This window comes from Barbus barbus (genome assembly GCF_936440315.1).
Source record: "Barbus barbus genome assembly, chromosome: 26".
In the NCBI taxonomy this organism is placed as follows: Eukaryota; Metazoa; Chordata; class Actinopteri; order Cypriniformes; family Cyprinidae; genus Barbus; species Barbus barbus.
This window is the reverse complement of record NC_136754.1, coordinates 2,911,249-2,938,112: the sequence shown is the minus strand read 5'-3', so window position 1 is coordinate 2,938,112 and position 26,864 is coordinate 2,911,249. Positions and strand designations below refer to the sequence as shown.

The 26,864-nt window shown below is 35.0% G+C and overlaps 1 protein-coding gene across 1 annotated transcript; it reads right to left on the bottom strand.

Moving 5' to 3' along the window:
• Positions 1–435: 435 nt before the first annotated feature.
• Positions 436–24,642, bottom strand: LOC306845917 (protein-glutamine gamma-glutamyltransferase K-like). The gene is made up of 14 exons (XM_079378932.1): positions 24,555–24,642; positions 18,483–18,769; positions 18,178–18,369; positions 15,904–16,155; positions 12,116–12,234; positions 10,986–11,093; positions 10,668–10,845; positions 8,731–8,869; positions 8,412–8,604; positions 6,957–7,110; positions 5,367–5,651; positions 4,301–4,461; positions 4,031–4,167; positions 436–1,645 (listed from the first exon to the last, which is right to left on the bottom strand). Exons 2-14 carry the CDS (start codon positions 18,766–18,768, stop codon positions 1,498–1,500), a joined length of 2,352 nt encoding a protein of 783 aa, XP_079235058.1. The 5' UTR covers position 18,769; positions 24,555–24,642; the 3' UTR covers positions 436–1,497.
• Between the last annotated feature and the right edge of the window lie 2,222 nt (positions 24,643–26,864).

Sequence of the window (26,864 nt, the reverse complement as noted above, 5' to 3'; positions counted from 1 at the left end):
TATACTGCTTCAGTGGTTATTTTTATGTGTATATTTTAAGTATATAATATGCATCTCCCTGGTTCCCTTTTTCCATTGGCTTTTGGATTATTGCAGAAAATACGCTCAGTGATCAACACAAGTTTGCGATTCTTACGTGTTTTGTTTATCATAATCTTTAAAAGTGAACAAAACGTTTGTTAGTCCTGAAGCTCATGCAACGAACTCCACCTGGTCACGTGACTTATGTCACAACCATTAAGGTTTCTTAAACTCTTTCAGTCTTTGTTTAAAATTTTTCCATGAAAGTTTGAATTAGAATATCTTGCAAGAAGAGAATAGAACAGTCTCATTCCTCTTGTTATTGCAATTAAATAACACTACGAGGCGCCAGATGCAGCATTTTGCTTTTTGAGAAACAGTATGCCATGCAACAATAAATGTTTTAAAGACTGTAACATTACAAACATATGTTTTATTTATTTATTTATTTAAACCAACCTAGGAAACAAGTTACAGCAGGTGTGCAATCCAGAAAAGGGAAAGAATTTATAAATAAATGTATTACTTGTATATACTCAGCATTGTGGTATCCATGAATGAATTAATTTGTGGTAAACAATTTGAAATGCAACACTCTTTTTAGGCAACGGCTGTTTGGTGTTAGCAGATTCTTCAAAAAATCTCTTCAACAGGTTCATCTCATCACAGATGACATTTGTTCCAATCCAAACACAAGGGAGTGTTTTACTTCATCTTTCCAAATCAAACACACAAGTTTCGTCAAGTAGACAAAAGAAACATCTTCAAAAAAACACCACAGAAAACAATGTTGTTAAGAAAAAAAAAACATATAAATAATACAAACATAAACTACTTTTGTCTCCTTCATAAAAACCTAATATGCCATGAAGTGTAAGTTTCTTCACATGTTTTCATCGTCGAGCTGCACAGGCATAGCATTTTTCATATGTTCTGCCGTCACCGTCACACTGGCAGTCTTTGTAATAGAAAACTTATGTACGGATACAACAGAACTGTGCATCAGACCAATGCAGCTCGATATGAAATCATTATGAATCTTAATAATTTACTCAAAATCACATTAAATGTTTTCATAATAGTCATCATTGTGCACAGCATGCAATATAAGGCACTACAGGTGCATAGAAACAAAATGCATGTGTTTATCCACAATTATTGTTTATCCACATTATTTTTAGATTAGCGTCAACAAACACACGTTAATATTTTAGAGATTGCTAAAAAAGTGAACGGAAACATTTGATTAAATAAACTAAAATAATATTTAATGCACATAATAAAGCTAAGCAATACAGTATTTTAAATAAATAATGTCTAAAATTAAATAAAAACAAACTTCAAATTAGGGGCATACAGTAGAAACGATTGAAAAAAGGGTTATTTCTTTAAGATGTCTGTCGAAATCACCATATGGCTCAGCGTAAACTACTTATATGTGCAGTTACTGATAATGATAACACTGTCTGACTGAATTCACTGGCTCTCGTGAACGTCGATGTCGGCCACGCCGTGCACCTGCGTCAGCTGTCTGCAGTCCAGAGACGCCACCAGCTTCCTCTTGCCCGCCACCGTGGGGATGAAGTGCTCCGTCACCGTCACGTTGGCATGTTTGCTCACATCACTGAGAAAACAGAGAGACATTAATGCAACACACACAATACAAAAAGCAATTTCAAAGAGTCATAAAGAGCAGTGAACTGAACTGTGTAAGGATCTGAAGAGTGCAGGTCATTGCTATTTAGTATGATTCATATTATATAGTACACTATAGTATTTATTCATATTTAATTTTATATTATCAATTCTCATTTGAAGTTTTGTAATTCTGTGGGGGGGGGTTGTGCAATTTTTTAAAGATTTTATTCTTTTTTTTTTCAAATCAAATTTTTATTTGTCACTTTTACAGTTTTTCTTGATTGCTAACACACTATAACTGATTAATTTGGTCCGACCATTCATACAGTTCAGACATGTTTCTCAAAACTTTTAACACATTTCACCTGTTTGCACACACATTCCAATTTGCTCAGTGTTTTCTGCAAAGCTCTACACAAAAACGCCATCATTTTGCACAGGTTTAACCATGTTCTCATTTATAATGAACTCATGCATCACAAAATTACAGAATCTCAGGATGATATGAACAAGTTTTGGGAAATGAATCCTGGTAGTGAGAGACAGAGAGGTACAGGAGGGGAAAATATAAATGAAGGGGATGAGGTCAAAGGTCATTTGTTCCTGATGAAATACAAAGCACTATGGTTGACCATATTCTGACCATGAGGGAAGTTGGTCTACAGGCTCATCTACAAGGTTTCAATACTACTGACACATACAATATAATTACAGTACATAGCAGCAGTACCGCAGATGAGAGAACTTTCATTATTATATGTACAGTAAATACTGTACACCCTCAAACTCGTTACTGTTGAATTGTTTTGTAGCCAAGTAGTCCTTACATGTGCTGTATTTGTGCGAGGCAGAGAAGTCTGCTTTAGACTGCTTTACAGTAACAAATAAGGATACTACCAATACTGTAATGCAATTTGGCAGAGGATGCTGAATGAATGAATTTATTTATTTTATTAATTAATTATTTATTTATGTAAAGTAACTGACAGTATATTCCAGTTAGGTGTGTGTTTACTGTACATTCAGTTGTTTTTTACTGTAACTTTTCTCTTCTCGTGCTTTTCATGTAAGATCTCTTTACAGTAGTGTAATGAAAGTTAAAGTGTATTGCTGAATTTTACTGTATCTGCACCCCTCTATTTATGTTGTATACTGTAACAGTCATTGACTAGCAAAAGGTTTCCCAAAAGGAGGTGTTTGTAACAGTGTTTTGAGCTGATCTCACTAGTGTTCTCTACTCAGTGAAGTATTCTGTGCATCTGACAGGTTCGTGTGTCATCTGAGGCCAAAGTTTGAGTCTGACAAAAATGAACATGTTTTTAACTATTTGAAGTTTGCACAAGTTGGTGTGTAGTTTTGAGATTGTGTTTATAGTTGTGAGAAAATGCGGAATTGTTTCATGTATTGTGTGTTAGCGATCGAGAAAAACTGTAATAGAGCAAGAGCAATGAACTGAATTGTGTACAGGTCAGTGTTATTTAGTGTTTTATATTATAGTTGTTTGAATTTATTATAGTAAAGTATTACAGTATTTATTAATATTTAGAAATAGGCTTTATTTTTATACATTAATTTTTCATTTAGATTTAAGTTTATATTTTGGTAACTTTAATTTTGAAAGTTTTATTAGTTTTTGTTTTTTTTAGCTTTATATTTATTTGATTTTTATTTTTAGTAATTTTAGTACTTCAGTTTCGACTCTTTTATTTCAGTTAGTCACCAAAGCGGGAAGTCGTGGCCTAATGGTTAGAGAGTCGGACTCGTAATCCAAAGGTTGCGGGTTCGAGTCTCGGGCCGGCAGGAATTGTAGGTGGGGGGAGTGAATGTCCAGCGCTCTCTCCACCCTCAATACCACGACTGAGGTGCCCTTGAGCAAGGCACTGCATAAATGGCTGCCCACTGCTCCGTGTGTGTGTTCACTGCTGTGTGTGTGTTCACTGCTGTGTGTGTGCACGTTTGATGGGTTAAATGCAGAGCACGAATTCCGAGTATGGGTCACCATACGTGGCAGTATGTCAAAAAAAAAAAAAAGCAACTTTTGTAATTTGCGTTTAATTACTATTGAAGTTTTGGAATATCTAATTTTATCATTTTATTTTATTTCAGCTTTATTCCAATTAACAATGGATCCTGTCTGAATTTTAACCACAATTTGGACCCGTATCTATTGGGGAATTTTGTAGAAATCAACCAAGATCCTGCAGGATTATTATTTATTTTATTATTTTCCTTTTAGATATTGTGCAACATTCAACAAAACTCCACTTGTATTGTATGGTATTGGATTTAGCAGTATTTAGCAGATTCTGAGAGGAATCCTGCACACATTCCGGTCAGGATGACTGATCTTGGATAACTGCGAGGCTCTTACCCGACTTTGATGGGATGGAGGTCTCTCAGCCCCAGTCCTTCCACTAGGATAACCACATTACGCAGAGTACAAGGCAGAGGATTCGTGAAGGTGATCTTCGCGGACATCTCCTTGCCCACATACGCCTCTCCGATAGGCTACAACAAGAAATTTAGGATATTTACAAACCCCCTCTGTTTTAACATGGAGCAAAACATTCAGCAAAAGCAGTATTGTGGTGAAATGAACTGCACTGTGGTAAAAAGCAGCTGAGGGTTCTGGAAGTCTCACCTCAATGTTGAGATCAGGCGTTCGGAGCCTAAAGCTGGTCTGATTGGCCAAAACCTGCTGGGTCTCACTGACCCGTCCAGACAGAGTCAGCATGAGTGCGGCCTGATCCACCAGCTGGTTCTGATACTGCGTGTATGGCAGCACCCATTCAATGATCTTCTCTGAAGGACGCAAAATAGACATAAAGAGATCATCAGCAATGCTTATGAATGCATTTTCATGAAAATAATGTTGTAATAAAAAATACAAATATACAGTATGCAGCATTAAAGGTTTATATAAAAAAAAGCATGATACACTGTCACATGACCTCATTAATGTTGCATGCATAATTCAACAAATTGCATCAAGTTATTTCATTTGTGTTGTTTAAAGCGGTTTTAGTACAAAAAAAAAAGACAAAAAATAAAAAATATATAAAAAATGAATGTGACTAGTGTGTATTTGATGTGTAAAGCCTTGGCAGTGTTTATTCATATAATGAGAAAACATGTTATATGTGTTATATTGCTCACTAAAAATTAAAATTAAATTTCTAAACTAAAAAAAAATTTTTTCTACATACTAATAAATCATTTTTCTTTTTATTATTTGTTTATAATAATGGAAAAAGTCAGACTTGTGAGATGAAATCTCAGAAAAACAGAATTGGGAAAAAGGTAAAAATGGCAAGATATAAGCTCAGAAATCTGAAAGAGTATAAAAATTGCAAAAAGTAAACTCAAAAATGTGTAAAATGTAAAAATGGCAAGATGTAAAGTCTCAAATACGAGTTTATAACTTGTAATTTTGAGGAAAAAAGTCAAAATTGAACGATGTAAACAGTATTCTGAGAAAAAAAAGTTGAATTATGAGATGTTAACTCGAGAAAATTCAAAATTGCGAGATGTAAACAATTATGAGTTTGGAACTCGCAATTGTGAGAAAAAAGCCAGACTTGTGAGATAAAAAAAAATAAAAATTTAACTGCAAGGAAAGCCTGTATCGTATACTGCCCACAGATGCATACTGTTACAGTAGTGTGAGTAGTATTCTAGTATGCCAATCCAAACAAACCCAAACTCACCTTCCTGTGGGTTCAGCTCCACATTAAGCGTGTCCTTCTTGACGGTGTCCTTCAGCACGCCGGTGTAGAACATGACAGCCACCTGGCTGTGGAGGGTGGTTCTGCGCGGCTGAGAGCTGGTGTTCTTCACCACGATCTTCAGCTGAGCATCTACGCCCATGAGTGGACCTTCTCCCTCCATCCTCACCTCCACCCGCACATCCTCAGCAATGGGACTGGAGTAGACGTCAGGTTTGGAGCCATAGCGACAGGCCGTTTCCACTGCGATACGCTCCTCCTCCGAGTCTGATGTGACAGATTAAAAAAGCTAAGTATACTGTATGTATCCCACATTTTTCAAAATGTCTTCTTTTGTGTTGAGCAGAATAAAGAAACTCATACAGGTTTGGAACAAGTTGAGGGTGAGTAAACGATGAGAGAATTTTTATATTTGGGTGAAGTCTATTGTATTTGTTTATATCTTGTGTAGCTGAGTAACTGAGACAATACTGATATTGTTTCCTGTGGGTGGAACTCGGTTAAGTTTAAACTAGCGTTTGGAGATAATGACAGGTATTTTGGTGAAAAGGCTGAGTGATTACGGCAGAGGAATGTTAAGTCATTTATCGCCGGTTTACAGTAAATGGGTATTGTGTGTTCTTGGCTGCCTCTGTCCTGGCATTAGCCATCATTTCTGCTCGGTGTTGCTCTGGTGAGACAGCATCGACTAAGAACATGAATTGAGCTCCTGATTGTATGGCTAAATCTCAAAAAGAAAGGTTATATTGCTCCCTAAAAATCACAATAAAAATATAATTTTTTCACAATAAAATAAAATAAAATAAATGTTTTTCTATTTGCCAGTAAATCATTTTCTTTATGTATTTGTATATTAAAATGTAAATTAAAATAAAATTGTTATTACAAATAATACATTAAAAATAATTTATATTAAACAAATTTATAAACATAATTTAATTTAATATAAATAATATATTAAAATAATTCGAATAACCATTATTCATAATTTACAGTACAAAATATATATTTATTTATATTATAATTTATTTATATGTACATATGTGCAACATAAATATGCATTAATGTATAAATCATGTATATAGATGTATTTATCTATATCATGTATATTAAAAAATTCTGTTTTATTTTTAAATGTAATTTAATATAAATAATATAGAATAATAATAATAAGACAACAAATGTATTTACAGGTGTAACAAATAATGTAAACATTTACAGAAGTGTATATAAATGAATAAAGTGTGTGTGTGTGTGTGTGTGTGTGTGTGTTTACAGTTGTAATCCAAAATTGGATGATTTATTTTTATGAAAAAAAAAAATCTTTACCTTTATCTTTCTAATACAGTTTTCTCTGGGAAACTACACATGCAATTCCCATACAAGCGTTCTCATTATTTTAATAGTGATTTCATCATATGTACATATTGATCCTGTTGTATTATGCGATATTTGCTCAGGGCCTCTTCTTTGACAGCTATAGTCTATGTTTCATGTGTTTCAGGTGGGTACAGGCAAAACGAGACACTGAGATTGATGTTTGACGTGTGTGAAAGTGTGTGTGTTTCTCACCTTCAGGATATTTGTAAAGGTGTGTGATGTCGAAACGCTCGTCGGAGCCCACAGCTTTAGTGCTGATGCAGTGGCCGACTGCTTTCTTCTCACTGTGGAACTGACTAAAGGTGCCGTCCAGGTTCCTCTGCCAGTAGATCTTATCACTGTTCACCTGCAGCAGAGAAAGCACAAGGTTTCAGCAGAAACTCCTTAAAGAGACAAGAATGTCAAGATAAATGCAGGTTTCAAACAGGATCTTGCAGAGGGTATAAAGAAAATATTAACAAGGCATTCCAACACATCAAGACGGGCCTGTTCTGTAGCACATTCATATTTAACAGCATCCACAAGCCTTTAACTTCTGCACTGTGAAGTACTCCGAGCAGCACATTTAATGAGAAACATGAGAGCAAGGTGATTCTATCCATTAGAAATAAAAAAACGTAAGAATAGATTATGTCCAGTCTTGTTATTGTTACCTCATACTATTAAAAACCCTTTTGGGTCATCAAATAGAGCTGAAATATACCCAAATATAAATACAGTATTAGATGAAAAATTAAACAACCATAATGTTGTCTAGGCAGCTAACTGAAATGAAGCAAGTTTAAGTTGCAGTACAAAAAATATTAAAACTGAAATAAAACATAAACTACTGAAATAACTAAAAAGAGATTTTAGCTAATTAAAGCTACTCTAAAATATTAATAAATATTATAATAGTAGTATATATATATATATATATAATACTCAAATATAATCTTTAATTATATAAGAAATATATAATAAATACTCAAATATGGTGAAATCATCCGAAAAGGAAGGTTTTGAAGAAGTTAGCAAGGTTGAGTTATTATATTCTAATGCAAAAAAAAAGAAAAAGTTGAGTTGTGCACAACTGCACGAATATAAAATTATAGTATTTTCGGGAAAAGAAGTTGCACGTGAAAATAAGTCAAAATTGGATGTCATATTTCAGAAATAATGTAAAACACCTGTAAATAAAACGAAAACTAAAGTATTACAAATATTATAAACACTATAAATATGTATTTTAATTCTTACTCCATAAAAAATCCCTTAAATGTAACTATATTCAGAACAGAACAGGAATTATAGGAAATAAAATTATAGGGAAAAATTTTTTTTTAGTGGCAATCATTATTAACAACATTTATAATAAATACCAAGTTTAAAGTTATTTTTTATATTAATAACAGATTTCAATATCAGTTGCTTTGGAATATAAGTTGCAGTATGCTTCATATAATAAAAAAAGTGGCTTATATTCCATAAAAATAGAATGGTTAAAAGAAACTGGTACCCATTTCTAAAGTAATATTCATTGAATGTGCACTTTGATTTGTGTGCAGTAAATTTTATTAATCTAACATGCACTTTTCTAGACAGAAAGGATGTGAATGATTCTTCTATGGCTGGTTATATAATGATAATTGACGTGTCTGAACTCACCTCAGCGAAGACGAAAGGCGTGTCGAATTTAAGGTAGACCTGTCCAGAGCGAATAGCGACCAGTGACGCCGGGCCGCAGCGGAACGTCCCGTGACTGGTCTCCTGGGGTGTGGAATCCACGGCCTGCCAGCCACCCATACCAGGGGGCAGATCCGGACGGGCCATCCAGCAGTCATTCCACACATGGAAGTTCCTGCAGGACAGAGGAAATCATGGTCTCAGAAAGACTTAATAAAAGAATGAGTAATGATATACCGATACAACAGCAGTCATGGACTTATTTCATGAAATTATTCCATGAAAATGCACAAATCCTCACCATACAGAGTCCGAGTTGAGATGATGAATTGGTTCCATATTCTCATCAAAATACACATCTGTTGTCAAGGACACATCCGTATCATGGGCAGACTGGAAATTAGTTACGGAACGGGTAGGAATACCTAGACATCTCAATACTGGGACAGATGGAGAAAGAGAGCATGAGTTTAGTCATTTTTGTAGATATTCAATATAATAATATACATTACTGTTCAATCTTTTGGGCTTTTGGAAGAAATTAATGCTTTTATTTCACAAAGATACATTAATTTGATCAAAAGTTTAAAATGTTACAAAAGAAATGCATCAAAGAATCCTGAACAGAATATTTCATAGTTTATTTAAAGCAACACCACTGTTTTCAACACTGATAATAATCGGAAATGTTTCTTGAGCAGCATATCAGCATATTAGAATGATTTCTGAAGGATCATGGGACACTAAAGAATACTGGAGTAATAAGGCTGAAAATTCAGCTTTGCATTACAGGAAAAAAATTAGCAATTTAAATGAAAATTAACTTAAATTTAAAAGTTATTTACATGTATTTAAATTTAATAAATTACATTTTAAAATATATTCCATCAAACTAAACTATTGTGATACTCCAGTAATGAGCGCAAGAGTCTCATGCAGAGAGAAATACTATTAATGTCTGTGTGTGGAATGAACAGTATGCAGTATGACGAGAGTATCTGAAGTTCCCTGGGGGGGGTCACATTGCTGTTAACTGAGGTCAGCTATGAATGTCACAGGACTCTGACTGCAGTAAAGATAGTCTGCGACTGGCGGCTAAGGATTCCAAGGGCTACTTACACTTATTTTGTTGATTTGTGAATTCCTATGGCATCATATACCCTCCCAAAATCCACTGATATTATATTAGACCAAATACTTTCCGATGTGTAAAATGTTAAAAGCTGATTGCAGGAAATGGAAAGTAACCTTCAATTAACAAGACTGACTAGTTGGCCTCTGACGTTTCTTTGGAATAGCAAGGAATGCATGGTTAAATTGCAATATTTCACAACTTGATTTTTTGAATTACTCATAAAATGTCCTCAGATACCCTGGCAGATATCACTGAAATAAGTGTCTTGACATCAATTTTTGTCATTTTTTTTTGGCATGATCATTTAAACACAAAAAAAGAAAGACAAAAATGTGTTGACTTCAGGATTAATATATTTCATTTGTCTTACACAGTATTATTTTTTCCACATTACTGTAAGTAATTTTTAATGAATATTCACTGAACTTCTGTTTGATTACAGTAAATCTGATTCACTGTGACTATACAGAAAAACAATAATGCACATTTTGAATTTGTCTAGATTTTAAGATTAATATATTTAATATTAACATTATTATTTCTTCCCACTGAATTTTCACTGAATATTCACTAAACCTTTGTTTGATTACAGTAAGTCTTATTTACTGTGATTCAATAAACAGCAAAAAAGAGAAAAGTAAGGGGTTGGCCTACACTTTTGTTATCCAATCACAATCGCTCTCTCTTTTGTGTTTGTGTTTGCTGATATCGGATAGGCTGATGCATCTTCAGAGAGCGGGATCTTCATACAGCACTTATCTGTGATTTTTTTCACAGTCAAAGTTTTAATGTTAGACTCTTCAAAATAAAAGTTCCAAAATCTTGAACAAGTACCATTTTTGGATCCTCAAAGAACCTTTCAATGAAAAATTCTTAAAAGAACCATTTGTGGTGGTGTGAAGAACATTTCAAAAATCTAAAGAACCTCTTTCCTCTATAAAGTACCTTTTATGGAATGGAAAGATTCCATGGATGTTAATGGTTCTTCATGGAACCATCAATGCCAATAAAGAACCTTTATTTTCTAGAGCGTAGCTGGAATCCTGAATCGCTAACCGGTGTAAACAATGGCAAGCGGAGGCTGTTATCTGCTTCACACACACCTGTGGTCGTGACCCCAGAAAACACCCAGCACTGGCCGTATTTGACAGGCGTTCCTCCTTCTCTGTGGTATTGCCTGAGGATTTCAACACTTCCACTCCAGGCCGTGGGAGACGTCCCACCCGTGTAATTCCCAGACCAGTTTCCCTCCAGAACGCCACGGTCATCCGGGGAATTGATCTAGAATAGACAATCAGATACATTCACTAAGGGTTTCTGAGGTCACGGCAGGTAAAGAGTCTTTGTAAAGAGTATCAGAATAATCTGGCACTCTTTACTGGATCTGTTCCAGCAGTGTTTCTGGATGTGGCGGCACTCACCATGGCAGAAATGACTCGGACCACATTGACAGCATCTCCTCTACCCGAGGGAGGAACCTCGCTATTATCCAGCACAAACAGACAGGCCTCCAGAATTCCTTCATCAAACTGGATGTGAGAGAGACAATAGGTGAAATCTCAAGACTAAGCATGGCCCAAAATTGGCTTTGTTAAACAAACTAATTCTGGTTGCAAACTTGCCACATATTTTTGCTATTTTGTAAGCACAGTAATCACATGTTTTTTTCCAAGCTAGTCTATAATTATGGCATAATTGATGTCAGATTTACCGTAAATGCCACATATAAACAAAATGAACTGTGGTTTGGTGCTTTATAAGATGTCTTTTCCTGTCTAAGTGGGCAGTTCTTGTGAGAATAAGTTAAAAATGCTTCACGTTTTGTGATATACATTTACATTTAGTCATTTAGCAGACGCTTTTATCCAAAGCGACTTACAAATGAGGACAATGGAAGCAATCAAAATCAATATGTGGAGTATAAAAAATAGAATCATTGTTGTTAAACTAAAACTATTAAAAGAAAATGTTGGCAATTGAAATGAAGCTGAAATGAAAAGTAAATATTTCTTGAAAAAATAAGATCAGAAACGAAAATTAGAAATGTTGCATACTAACTATGCCAACTAACTGAAATACATGGATTTAAGTTGAACTACTAAAATGACTAAAAATTATATAAAAAATTATTAAAAATTAAATTCAAATGACAAAAGCACATGACAAAATTACTAAAAGTAAAATAAAAATGAATATGAAAACACTATTTATGTGTGTATGTGTGTGTGTGTGTGTGTTTTAATTGCTAAAACAATACTAAAATAGCACTGACCAATATATAAGTATATGGTTTAGATATGGAAAAATGACTAAATCATTACATTTTTCTTTCATTAAAAATATCATGTAGGGTAAAATATGTATGGCTGTTAAATTATCATTTCACTGATCATTTGTAGTTGTAGTAAAACATTTAGTTTCATATCTGTGGGTCAATTATGGTTTGCAATGTGATTTTTTTCCTTGTATAAGGTAAGAATTTCTCACAAGGATTTGTCAATAGCATGTTTTTCCCAGAAAGTGCTTTATTCTGCTTTATTTATCTCCGCACCTGGCCAAAGTTCCACGTACGAGCTCCAATCTGCTTCTCAGTGCCATAGTAGATTCTTCCAGTGTCATTTAAGACGTACTCCTTCAGCTCGTTCTCCCCCTCCATGTACACCGTGTCATCTGAAGAGAGAGAGAGAGTCATGAGGGGCCATGAACACAGTTCCAGGATTTGATACGGTGGTTTGGGTCATTTGAAAAGAAAGCAGTGTTATAGAGTGATGTCATCAACGTGAGCCACAGCAGGGCGTCTGGAATCTGCTCTGCCCTTGTTTTCATCAACCGTGTTCTGGGCGTTAACGTCTGAACAAGAGGGAGGTGCAATCAAACGGGAAAAGGGAAAAAAAAGAGGCACTGTAAAGTAACGGAAATGAATAGAGAAGATACTAGACAACTGAAAAGATTACAAAATGAATGGAAAATGACTCATGCTAGAGAAAGTGTAATGGAAAGAGGCCAGAAAGAGTGAATCATTGAGACAGAAAAACACAGCAGGCTCATACATACTATAGTTTATATAGGAGACTTTATATACTGGACAAGATTAGTTTTTTTGTTTTTTTAAATACAATTAAATGAACATAAGTCAAAATGTGTCAACTTCTTTTTGGTATTGCTATCTAAAATTAAAGCTATTAAAAATTTTTACTTAAATGAAATAAAGCTGAAATAAAATTAAGTATAAATATTAGATGAAAAAATAAAAAAAATTACAAATTTGAAATGCTGTATGAGTATTTTTAATAAAAAGTACAAATAATTAAATAAAAAAAGATATATAGTAATAAATTAAATATTTCAAAAATGACTAAAGCACAGAATTTAGCAAAATTACTCAAACTAAATCTGAAAATAATTATGAAAATTTCCAAGTGTATCTTAATTTTTTTCATCAAAATATTTTCTTGGGAACACAATTTTTTTTAACTTAATTTACAGTTTTTTCCCAGGTAATCTTTTGTAAAATTGTTTAATTAATAAAAGCTATTTCCTAATGTCATTACTCTCTATCATTTTAGAAGGGAAAACTGAATAAACATCAATAAATATTAGGGATAAATTTGAAAAAGTTACAGAAATCGGTATGATAATACCGAAATAACAATGGTTGGTTATAAAAAGATTCCAATTAACAAATTTACATGCATTAAACAATGCTTAGCTTTACCCCTTTATTTGAATCTGCTTAAGCATTCTCAAAATGTATTGCCATTGAGTAAATAATCAAGTTATGTCAAGTTGAAGTCAGCTACACCCTGTTATTGAAAGACTTCCTTGAATTAAAACACATTCCTGCAGTGTTACAGAGTTCACAATATTCTGCAGAACAGGAATGAGCCAGCAGCTTTCAACAAAAGCACAGAGCATAGAAATTAAGTGTTGTAAAACAAAACAGGCTGGAAGAAAGCAGTCAAGAATGACAGGAAGGGGCCTGGAGTGAATGAGAGGCCAAGAAAGGAGAGAAAGAGAGCAGGAGAGGGAAGATATATTTGACATGTGAATCACCAGATGAGGTGGAGCTGTAAAAGAAACATCAGAAAAAAATGCAGAGAAAGAAAAGGTTTACAGTGCTTGGAGTGAAAGGTGATTTGGCAGAGCTCTCTTTCCTTACAGAAGCATCTCTGGCATTCAGTGCAGGAAGGAGGGAAAAGCCTGAACCACCCAACAAAACTAGCTTTGAACTATTAGACTAATAAGTTAACATGACTGTTCAAAATGACTGCGTTTGTTATGCTTCCGTCTTCTGTCAGCTTGCTTTTTGATTGGATATTGTTTCATTTCACGTGATAATCTGCAGATCATACACGCATTTGTCCTCGCGTTTGTTACCCCCACACATCAGGATTTCTAATCGTAGATATTCAGCATGTTGGACAGATCTCAGCTCACTCAGGGCGGGTCTAAACTAAGACGGTCTTGTCAATCAACTATCGTGGGAGCGGCCTGAGCAGAACTACGTCATTCTGACAGGAATCTCAGAACAGCCTGAGAGGATTTTAAAACAGGGATTAAAAAAAAACACTGGGTGGATTTTTATCATTATGGGATGGATGTGTACACACATTTATGTTCAAACAACATAGAAAGTGAATTTTGCATCCGATGACCCCTTTAAAGATAAAAAAGTGTAAAAGGTATGTTCTTTTATTATTATATGCATTAAATACATTCTGTTTTTAATATTGTTTATTAAGTTTTATTTTGATGAGCATTTATATTACGCATTTATATTATATTTGATATTCTTATCAAATGCAACACCATAATGCAGGCATCCTCAAATCTGGCCCACTCCTAAACTGCAGAGTTTAGCTCTAACCCTAATCAAACACACTTGAGCATGCTAATCAGATTCTTCACGATCAATAGAAAATCACAGGTAGGTGAGTTTGATCAGGGTTGGAGCTAAAGTCTGCAGCAGATTGGTCCTACAGGGAAAGATTTGAGGAACCCTGCCGTAATGACTCTACATCATGAAACAGACAGTGATCACAGTCTATTTCGAGAGAGTTCTTTTAAAATAATCATAACCAATGATTTAAGATAATCATACAGAACCAATGACTCAATTGAGTCAGCTCTACAGCGCAACTAGTTTAGTCCGATTCCTGAATGATGAACTCTTATGAACAAACAGCACAACTGAATCTGATTCTCGAACAAATGACTCAACAGGTTGTTTTCAATCAAATCAGTCCAACCGATACTGAATGAATGACGCTTATGAGCTGTTTAGTGAATCAAACCAAATACAGCTCACAGCTCAAAGCAGTTAAGTTACTAACTGGCTGTCCAAATAACATTTTGTAGTAACAGATTAGTCAGTTTTGAAAGTAGTATTTTATAAAACCATATGAATAAATGAAATGTTAAATACGAGCTATAACCAGTAACTGCAGCAAAGCCAAAGCAGCTGTTAATCAAACCTGCTGGAATATAGATGGATTACAAGATTACGTTCATTCCTCCTGAAGACTGACGCAAGTCACTGGGCTGCAAATGGAAATTTGTACCTTCATGTTATATTGCGTTAACAGTTGCCTGTGCAATATTTTAGGCTGAATACGTCATTGTTTCCCAGACGTGCTTCAGTGGAGGTGTGCATTGGCTTCTCGTCAATGAACGAGTTTGGTCAAAAGGAGGTTGTAGAGTCATCACTTGATTTCATACATCACTGCATTCCGAAATGTGGCATAACATGATTCATTAACATGTTGCAATCTCTGCACTGATGAAACAGGAAACTTTGGCATAAAATATCTTCTTAAGGGAAGACAATGTGATTTATATCACATAACTTGTGCCTTTTAGACTAGTGGAAAGAGAAGATCTGAAATAAACATTTAAGTGTTTATTTTATTGCACTTTATCTATTTGCATCTGTAGATTTCAATTTTTTATTTAATCATTGGATCCTCTGCAGTAAATGGGTGCCATCAGAAAGAGAGTTCAAACAGCTGATATTTTAGCAATGGTTTGAAGATAAAACATCTTGATCGATTAGTTTCTTACAAACATGCAGCTTTTCATTAAATTCATTAACTGATGGACTGGAGTGGTGTGGATTATTGTGATGTTTTTATCAGCAATGTGGACTCTCATTCTGACGGCACCCATTCACTGCAGAGGATCCACTGGTGAGAAAATGATGTGATGCTACATTTTTCCAAATCTGATGAAGAAACCAACTCATCTACATTTTGGATTGCCTGAGGATGAGTACATTTTCAGCAATTTTTCATTTTTGGGTGAAGTATTCCATGAAGTATGCTGGAACTCTATCAGTCTTACCTTCACACCAGGGATTGAAGAGCATGTAAATGTCTTTATCGTGGTCATGCGTGGTAGTTTCGCCCGTCTTCAGACATTGCGTTGCGACGGTCAGCTTGTACTTCCCGATAACAGCAGTGACGGGGGAGTTGACGGAAAGCTTGACCCTGTTGACGTTCTGCTCCACGATCTTGGCCTCCCAGCTTTCATCCTGAAGCTCGTCCACCAGCGGTATGATGATGTGTGTCCTCTTCGACACCTGCGGGAGCGGCCCTGAAGGATGACATGACACATATGGTTTAAGGAGAGGCTCAACTGGCCTTCCAAAGAACGTGACGAATTCAGTTCCAGGTTTTGAAACTCCTGATAAATGAATACACAAGGGAGGATTCCAGCCAAATCATTTCCAGACACAACTATGCAGATTTCAGGGTTATTATAGTTCATTACAACTACAACGTACCGTTAACTAAAATAAAATATAAAAAACGTAATTACAGCTAATTATGCATTAACTCATGATTATCTGTGCATTTGTTAAGCATGAATTAATGCATATTAGTGTTACCGTATTGTAAAGTGTTACCAAAATCAGTACACATGACTAAAGAAGAAAAAGTCAAGTTGCTTTTTGATGAAACATTACTTTCATGATCCAATAAATTCCTGGTTTTTGGGTTGAATATCCTGTTTCAATCTGAAATCTGGAGGTACTTTACTTTATTGTCTGTACAGATGTCCTGGACAGAAATTCATATTTGACACTGGCATGAAAACATACAATAAACAGTATACGTACACTTATAGAACACATGGAACGCACACTATTTGTGTATGTATGAGGTAAGATGGGTTGTGAATCTAACCACATCAGTTAGTTTGAACAGCTGAGTTATCTTGTATCAGTGTGAAGTGGTTTGTATTGCTTCAGGGATGAATTCCTTCTTATCTCTCCCTCACTTCCTCTCTCTGCACAAGAGGTGAGCTCAATCACTGAGAGAGAAATTTCAAACACATTTATGCCGTTATCACAGGCATTCCCGAGATGAGCATTCCCGTCATGTTTGCCAGTCTAAAACTAACAATTATAAGACACAGTCAACAGAAACAGTATAAAGAAAGACTGTATTTTCATAACATATACTAGTTTTGTTTTGTTCATGAGCATACATGTGTATGGGGGACTGAGGCTAGCTGTCACACTTTTTACTCTGGTAAATATTTCTCATGCTGGGCTTATTTCTGAATGTCAAATACCTTGAGTCGGCGTTAACTAAAATTTTTGCCCAGGAAAAAATATACAGTACATTAAACACTGGTTGACGTATACCCCACATTATATGGGGTAAGTTGTCACAATGGAAATTTGCTGTTTACTGACATATTTTTAAATGTTACATTCTTTTATTAATTTATTTTATATTCTATTCCTATATTTAAAATATTAGATATTTAAGAAGGCATTTCAGCAACATTTAAACTATAAATGTTATAAAAATTGAAAACGTAAGACAAAAATGCATTCCCATGCTTTCTGACCACATTTCCTTGATTTTTTTTCAGTTGTTTGGAACGCATGAATAGGTTTTTTTAATCATTTTAGATTTCACTCAAAAAGAGTCAAAGCCAAAGAAGTTAAATAAATAAATACATAATATAGTTTAAATATGTATAATGATTTTTAGAAATATGTATTTGCTATAAATGACTATAAAAAAGTGTAGATATATATAGTAATACCCTCTGAATACTTGAAGATTTCACTACATGTTTAAAATCAGAATACAACACTAAAAGATAAGATATAAGCATGTATTCATAAATCTGACCATATGAGACCCTGGAAAAGCAGTCTTAAGTCGCTGGGGTATATTTGTAGCAATAGCCAACAATACATTGTATGGGTCAAAATTATAAATTTTTCTTTTATGCCAAAAATCATTAGGATATTAAGTAAAGATCATGTTCCATGAAGATATTTAGTGAATTTCCTACCGTAAATATATCAAAACTTAATTTTTTATCAGTAATATGCATAGCTAAGTACTTCATTTAGACAATTTTAAAGGTGATTTTCTCAGTATTTCGATTTTTTTGCACCCTCAGATTCCAGATTTTCAAATAGTTGTATCTCAGCCAAATATTGTCCGATCCTAACAAACCATACATCAATGGAAAGATCATTTATTCAGCTTTCAGATGATGTAGAAATCTCAATTTCGAAAAATTGACACTTATGACTGGTTTTGTGGTCCAGGGTCACATATAGTTCCTGAGATTCAGCTTCACGCTCACCTGTCTTCATTTCCAGGTGAAGTTTATCTGTGTTTGGATTGAAAGGTCGTGAAAGGTTGAGCTCTATTTGGAAAGTCTGGCCTCTGCGGATGATGAGCTGGTCGCTGATGTATTGATCCGTTTGATGCTCCTTCTTATTCCGATCGGATTTCCGACTGAGCAGATCCACAGAATGCACTGCTAGATTCAACTCTGATGAGAAAAGATGGAGAGAAGAAGACAAAGATTGAGTTTGAGGAACGTCAGCTGAAGTTTATGAGAAGAAGTCTCAAATATCATGTCAGTAACCAGACCGAGCTCCTCACCGGCCAGCTCTATATCTCCGGTGGGAGTCAGCGGAGTCGTCGGTCCTTCATTCACTCCGTCCCCGGCAGCCACACCATCCGTGTCACCGCTCACTTCAGACGAGCTGTTCTGTCTCCGGAAGCAACACGGACAAGCTCTCCGAAGCCAGCGGCGGCATCCGCTCTCTTCTTTCTTCAATTTGGACTCGGTTTGTTTCTCTGGGACGGCCTGGCCATTGCTGGCAGAAACACCGTGGAAACGGCCAACAGCGGCGTTATCTCGGATTGACAGTCTTTCTCCTGGCATCCTGAAAAACATCATACAAAATAATTTGATGGAAAATAGTGTAAAGACTTGGAATCCGCACACAGACAATAAATGTTTAGCAATGCATTTGTTGATAATGATTAAGAGAATGCAAATGAGATCTCGAGTAAAAAGCGCAGAAATACAAGAGTAGGACTTTCTATTTTTGTTTCATCAAAATAAATATCTGGCATTTGTATAATGCATCTGAAAGATAAATATTCTTAGCTTTAAAATGGAATAAAACAAGTTATAGGTAGCGAGATATGAATGTGGCTTGAAAGAAGTGCATGTGACTAACTCTTTAGAAAAGTGAAACAGACTTTTCAGTTTGCACAAAACAAGAAGCACACACATGCATTCACAATGAATCACATAAGCTCAATATGCAATAATCAACCAAACTTGATCTAAATGATACTGGAAATAAAACTTATCATTATATTAATTTTGTTAAAAGAAGAACTTAATAAATGCAAGCCATAATAAAATAAAATGAGTTTACATTTATTTTATATTTTCTCATTGATTAAGACATGATCATTTGCACAAAATAAAAATAATTACACAAAATTTGTTCAATAAAATTTCAAAATAAATGTTTTTATGATGATAACTGGATGCAACTCCTGGAATTAAGCAACGACGTTGCATACTACCTTTAGAGTTAATCACTGCATAGTGTATGTGTTATTTAAAAAAAGTTGCATAATATTTATTTCTTCACTTATTTGTTCAGGAACAGTATAAAAACTTGATTTTAGCACAAAACTAAAAAATGCGTTTTACATGCTATAACATGCTAGTTTGCATCTGCAGGCCCTTGATAAGCTTTAAACATCTAAACATCTGAGAGAAAAAAATAATACAGCAACATTAGCATAATATTATAAAAAAACATTAATTACACAATTAACTTTAAAACTAAGATTCATAATGAAGAACAAAAAATATATATATATATTTTATAAAAACATTTAAACTGATGTTTGTTTGATTGGCCAGACGATTTTATAGCAAAGCGCATTGAAGAAGTAGTATTTAGAATTTATAAATAATGCTAATATTTTAATTAGATTAGTATTCCAATCCAAACATGCCATAACACATTCTCCCATGTTACATAATCAAGTTCAGCAGCATGAAAGTCACCATGGAAAGAAAAAGGCCCCATACATCAGCATTTCTCCACAGCGTTGTTGTAATTGCCTATGTGGACATGAGTTGTTAACTTCAGCATGCTGTTTAAAGATACAGGAATTTCCCAGCGTTGCTTCCGCTGACAGATGTGACCCAGATTGCCATTAAAATATATGTCAGTGACTGTTCACAAATGATCAGTGATCCCTAGCACTTTGGTACAGAAAAGATTCAATCAAAAGGAACAGAAATGTGGCCGTTGCATGTGGATTCGGTCCCAGTGACACTGAATAAACAGTAAAAATGAGAACCATGTGTTTCCTCCAAATGGCCTTGTGCTCTCCTCCATCTCCTCAACATGTTTTCTCAAGACTTTTCTCACAATCGCCAAATTCCATTTGTGAGATGCATTCCTTTCATCTTAACATAAACCAGACATGCCTCTGCTCTCAATTTCTCAACAGAAAAGAGATAAATGGACAGCAAATTGAGACATTTTAAATATTGTTCTCATCAGGTTTTCCTCTTAGACCCCAATAAACTCACTTCTGAGACTTCTCAAACAGTGCTCAGATTTGCAGAGATACAAACAATTATAATAATAATTATAATTCATTACATTTATATAGCGCTTTTCTGCTTTTCTTAGCACTCAAAGCGCTCTACATTGTCAGGGGGTATCTCCTCATGCAGTACCTCATCAAACACCAAAGATTTCAATATAAACTCAAACAGACCAAATGATCTGATGTTTATTTTATATTGACTCATTTGTGCTTCTGACACAGTTCTGCTCATAAGTCTGCAGCTGTATATGTGAATGTGTTCAGACCAAGAATCTGTGCTATGCAGCTCTGGATGACTGTAAGTGACTGAAGCCTGCAGACTGTATGCCATAAATATTACAGTTACAGGACAGACCAGAGGACAAACGTGAATGCAAGTAACATCTGCTTTGACATGTTTTATTCAATTAGGAAATATGCACTCATGATTGATGTCATAAGAACTTTCACAAGGCCTGATGAGTTGCCTTCAGTTTAAAGGTTCTCACAGGAGCAAACGCTCAAAAACTGAGCAATTCAAGAAATTCTCTGTCTTTAACCAATGAGCTGCCCAATTTCCTACAAGACTCATGAGGACACGACCTCTACGGCCCTGCAGGCAAACTGAGTCAGTACTGAGAGGTTTATATCTGTCAAGGAATGAGAAATCACAAATTAGAGCTCTTTAATGCCTTTGGGGAAGTCGTGGCCTAATGGTTTGAGAGTCGGACTCGTAATCCAAAGGTTGCGGGTTCGAGTCTCGGGCTGGCAGGGATTGTAGGTGGGGGGAGTGAATGTCCAGCGCTCTCTCCACCCTCAATACCACGACTGAGGTGCCCTTGAGCAAGGCACCGAACCCCCAACTGCTCCCTGGGCGCCGCAGCATAAATGGTGCTCCGGGTGTGTGTTCACAGTGTGTGTGTGTGTTCACTGCTGTGTGTGTGTGTGCATATTGGATGGGTTAAATGCAGAGCACGAATTCCGAGTATGGGTCACCATACTTGGCAGTATGTCACTTCACTTAATTATTTCTAGACAAAGCAAATGAAGACTTTTGCTCCTGCTTCCATGTGTCTTGTCTAGACTCTCAGAATAGATCTTAATTATAACATACAAGATCAAAATAAAAGTCTGATGGTTAACCATTTGAAAATGAAAAAATTATGATAACGAAGACATTTAAAATAAATAATAACCATAAATAATAGCATTGTCACTTTACATTACAGTTTTAATTTAAAATAAATTATTATATTTTTTCATTTTTAAAAAATTCTTAAATACTCATTTTTTTATTTTACAGTGGTGAACATTTATTATTTTATTTATAATATTATTTTTCTAAAATACTACTTTGTATTTAACAGTGAAATATTACAATAGTAATACTTCTTGTTTTGCTTTTAATTTATAAATGTATATTTTATAGTCATTTTAATATTTAGTAGTAGTAATAATAATTATGAAATAATTTTTCGAGCTTGTAAATAAAACAAAGATTATTGGGAGTAGTAGTCTACTATTTCACTTACTTCACTTCAAAAAAGTTTAATTCAATATTTCCATCTTTTTTCAGTGTATAAACAAGCACAGCACACCTAAATCACATTTTAAACCACAATTTTTATAAAAAAAAAAAAAAGAAAAGAAAATCCCCCCAAATCATGCAGCTCTACTATACACTTACAGTATGTTGTGGCTATTTTTATTTCTACCAAGCACTATACACAGAAACTGAAAACTAATTTCAACTGAAAAAGTCTCATGAGTTATTAAAGAGCAACCTTAAAGCAACGCATTTTCCACTGGGTGTTGTGTATCATGAAATGCTGCAGGGATTTACAGATGTTTAGAATGAATCCTTCAAGTATACATAGACAAGTATGATTGGAATGCTAGAATGCCTGACCCTAATGCCTCCAAATACCCAGGCTGTAGCCTTTCTCGCACATCTGCTCACGCTAAATCATGACACACCATGACCTACGACCCCTGCGTACTAATATGCGTTATTAGAACACTGAGAATCTTCATATATACACTACATTAAAATGTTTGGGGTCTATAAGTTTCTATTCATCAGAAGATTCTGAAGAAAGAACGTATCTCAGTTTCTGCAGCAACATGAAGCAGTACAACTACTTTCAACATGAATAATAATCAGAAATGTTTCTTGAGCAGCAAATCAGCATATTAGGATGATTTCTGAAGGATCATGTGACACTGAAGACTGGAGGAATGATGCTGACAATTCAGCTGCTCATCACAGGAATAAATTACATTTTAAAATATATTCAAATAAAAACAGCTAATTGTAAATAATAATAAATAGTCGATTGTAATAATATTTAAAAATTTTATTGTATTTGTAATCAAATAAATGCAGTCTTGGTAGAGACTTCTTCTTTTTTTTTAAACATTTAAAAATATTGCACATTCAGATGTTTGTGATTAGTATGTGTCTACTTTTGCATCTGTGTGTGTAAGAGGTCTAAGGTCTCCAGCAGCTGGGCTGAAGCCAAAGATAGAGCAAGCAGCTGATCTACTCCACTCAGCCAGATTTAGATTTTAAAGAGATAGTTCACTGAAAAAAAGCTAATTTTGTCATTACTTCACTCTTCTGTGCCCCAAACTGCCTTTTTTCCCTTTGTAAAGCACAAAAGGAGAGATGACAGATGTCAAGTCAATCTTGCTCTTTTCAGTACAATGTGAATAAAATATGTTTGTGGGAGGAACACTGAAAATATATATAGACGTTCACTTAAAATCTTGCATACATTGTATTTTTGGTCTGATTTCAGTGATGGATGAAATATAGGCCTACGGAAACACGCAACTTTAATATTCATCTGTTTCTCTGTTTTGTTCTGTCGTTGTGTGCAAAAGAGCAGCATGAACTGCAAAACTTTTTGTATTCCAAAAACTGGTTTGAATCAAGGTGACAAAAAGTATGTTGAATTTCAATTTCTGAGTGAACTGTTATATAAAGCGGTGCAGTGTGTGTTCGTGTGGGATCATAGACGGTGCCAAATTATTTCAACACAAGGTTTAATTTGGTGTGACCATCGCCCACTTGGTTTACATGAAAAGTCCCATACGGTTGCATAAGAACCTAGCAACACGATCAAAATAAAAGCACAATGTCTCACACCTGATGAAGTCATGATCATCAAACCAGACTTATGACATGCTGACGCAAAACAAGAAAAACTGAGCTTATCATCAATCGAGAAATAACATGACTCTACATGCTGTTATCGCACAGCTAATAGATATTTTAGATATTTTTAGTTCACCTCTACCGGCTCGAGCCACCAAAGGAACCACCTAGCAACCGCTCCAAAAAAAAAAACAAGCAACCAGAACACAGATTTATTTCAGTTTTACATCTGTTTGTGTGTGTATGCGTTGATCTCAGCAGTCAAAACCAGACCTTTATTGTTAGAAATGCAAACAACTATGTCTTTAAGAACTTGTTGGACTGATGCTAAAAACTTCATGTTTACTGTCTTTGGAGTCATGAGACGAGCACATGATAATCACACTGACCAGTTCTGTGGAATAAACTAAATCCTTGTTTGACTCAAATGGATGGCCAGGGAAAAGATTTGGATGCAGTAGCCCTGATAAATTGGCAACTGTGATAATAAATGAAACATACACGTAAAACGAAAAAAATAGCAGGATAGGCTATGAAATTATCATAATCTGTCTTATTCTTTTGTGCAGAAGCCAGCAGAAAACGATAAGAGATGTTCTCAGGTCTGATGTGTGTTTACTAGCCTATATGAAGGGGTTTTCGTTTAGTTCCCCACCCTGTCAAATCAAGCACAGCTGTATTCAAAAGCAAACAAAAACACATCTGGAAATCAGAAATGATTCGGAATTACAAAGACACCAAAAGAGTCTACTTTATAAATACCAGCTCGCAGAAACCGTTATAGTTTTTATTATAACCTTATCTTCAGAACCTTAAAACTTGGAAGAACCTCTCAAGAAGTCATTTAGAAGCGCATTCAGGGACCCTGGACATTTCTTCACAGAACAAACAGCGAGACTGACAGCAAGTGACACATGAACGAATAAAAAGTTTAGACTTACTTTTATAAACAGGTTTTCTTCACGATTTTCCGATATTGTTTCAAGACTGCAATACGCGAACAAACTCGCAGCAAGTCAAAGCAACACTGGCCAAGTCTCGCCCTTACACGTGGGTTAATAACGCCCCCCATGGACCCACCCCGTTACATTTCTTGCTCAGTCGATTTGTAGTTGTACGTGAGCTAGGGATGAGAATGAAACATGTTCCAAGTCTCCACCAAACTTGTTAAATCCCAAAGTTTTAATCAGGGGACACAAAATTGATTATTTTATTTATTTATTTATTTTTTTGGGACATATTCCATTAAGCCACCAACAGAAGGTGATGGACGGTGACCAATTACCAGTGGAGACCCACAGGGTCAATTACAGTTTCCATTAAAACCAATACAATTCCCATTATAACTAGCAAAACCATTACAAATGTTGTGATGGTGTCTATTATTTTTTGGTGTGTGTGTTTTTAATACTGTACAATTACTCGCCTTGATATTTAACTTTAGGAATATTTCTTAATATTTCTAACATTATAAATTCTCCCTGAATTCATAGAGCAGAAAAGACTGGTTTATCGCACCGGAGCAATTGTTTCCCTTTCAACCCTAAGAATAGTGTAGAGGAAGTGAAACAGGAATGTTCAGGCTATACAACACCCCTTTTATAAAGTTTAAGTTTAGTTCAAATCTTGCTGACCTTCACTGAAGGGGTGTTAATGTTCCTCAAAGGAATAGTTCACCCAAAAATGAAAAATGAAAAATTACTCACCCTCATATCATTCCAAGACCTTTGTTCATCTTCGAAACACAAATTAAGATATTTCTGATGAAATCCGAGAGCTTTCTGACCCTCCATAGACAGAAATGTAACTGAAATGTTATCAGACCCAGAAATGTAGTAAGAATATGGTTAAAATGATGTGACATCAGTGGTTCAACCATAATTATATGAAGCATCAAGAATACTTTTTGTGCAAAAATAACAATCTTTATTCAACTTTTCTTCTGCGTCACTGTCCTCCCCCATTATTGAGAGTTGCCTATGCCGCTTGCATGTGCATTCTTCTGATGGTGAGGGTCAGTAATTAATGACAGAATTAATGGCAGAATCATTTTTGGGTTGAACCTTTAAAGTACCACCACAGCATTGTGTGATTTAATATAGGACACAACAACACAGAAATGGCATTTCATTTCATTTAGCTGTTACTGAAGCTGTTGTTGCTTTTTGGCTGTCATTGTTTTTTAAGGTTCTTTGAGACTATAATGTGCTGCATTCTATTAACTCAAACGCAACTGAATGCAATTGGGGTGAAAAGTCATCAGGTCAATAGTAAGTTTTCTGAGTAATAGCTATATGTGGTTTTCAGTAAAACCATTGCAGAGTTCACAAAAGTTCAAAGTTGCACAAGCACCTGACTAAATGCATGCAAGATGATCACTTATTCTTGCACAGCTCTCTGAATGTCTTAATTGGTCAATGGCATCATTCTGCGCTCAAGCATTTGTATATGATAATCTTATATATTCTATATTTTACTGTTGCCATGTGTGATTTTCTGAAACAATTGTCCTACAGTTTAATGTTTCTCATGCCAATTGTATTGCTCTATCTTTCTTCTTATAAATAATAATATTTTTTCATACTAATTATCACCCCTATACGGGCTATATCTTGCTATTTATGACCTAAAAGGGTAAAAGGAGCATAGTTTTGACGTCAAGACAGTGAGTTACACAACTTTTCTCTGTTAAATTGGACAATCTCAGGAAATGAGCGAGAAGGGTAACGCCACACTGCTGTACGTAAAAGTTTTCAACTCCTTTCTGATTCATATATTTCATAGTAAACATTAAAGAGGATTTAATGGTAAAGAACATCCTTTATGGCTTCATATAGACTGTAGTGGAAATAAATAAGCAGTCATATCAAAATGTGTCATCTGGATGAAAAAAATGAAGGTGTGTCTTGTTCTTCTTATCTGAACAAAAATCTATTGAGAAAAAGCTGTTAGGAAATACATCATCACGAGCAGTGTAATTAAGTCTGATTCATCACTACAAAACTTTAAATGTTTCTCTAATCCATCTGACCCACCCAAGTTCAGGTCATGGAGAACAATATAACTAACCTGGGTTTGCTTAATTACCAAGGTGTTTTATATACTGCATTTCATTAGCTCTGTACTTGTACTCTGCATAAATGACAATAAAGTTGAATCTAATCTAATATTCGCAGAATTAGGGTTACCATCCCCACATCCCGTCCTGTGGCCAATACATTAGTGTATTAGTGGAACAATGCATGCTACTT

What these genes read in the sequence shown, in the direction of transcription:
- LOC306845917 (XM_079378932.1), bottom strand. Translation starts at nt 18,768, where the DNA reads ATGCCAGGAGAAAGACTGTCAATCCGAGATAACGCCGCTGTTGGCCGT. An exon ending in GTACGTGGAACTTTGGCCAG is followed by an intron (nt 11,094 to 12,115) that starts GTGCGGAGATAA and finishes TCTCACATCCAG; the next exon opens with TTTGATGAAGGAATTCTGGA. An exon ending in CTCAACTCGGACTCTGTATG is followed by an intron (nt 8,605 to 8,730) that starts GTGAGGATTTGT and finishes TCTGTCCTGCAG; the next exon opens with GAACTTCCATGTGTGGAATG.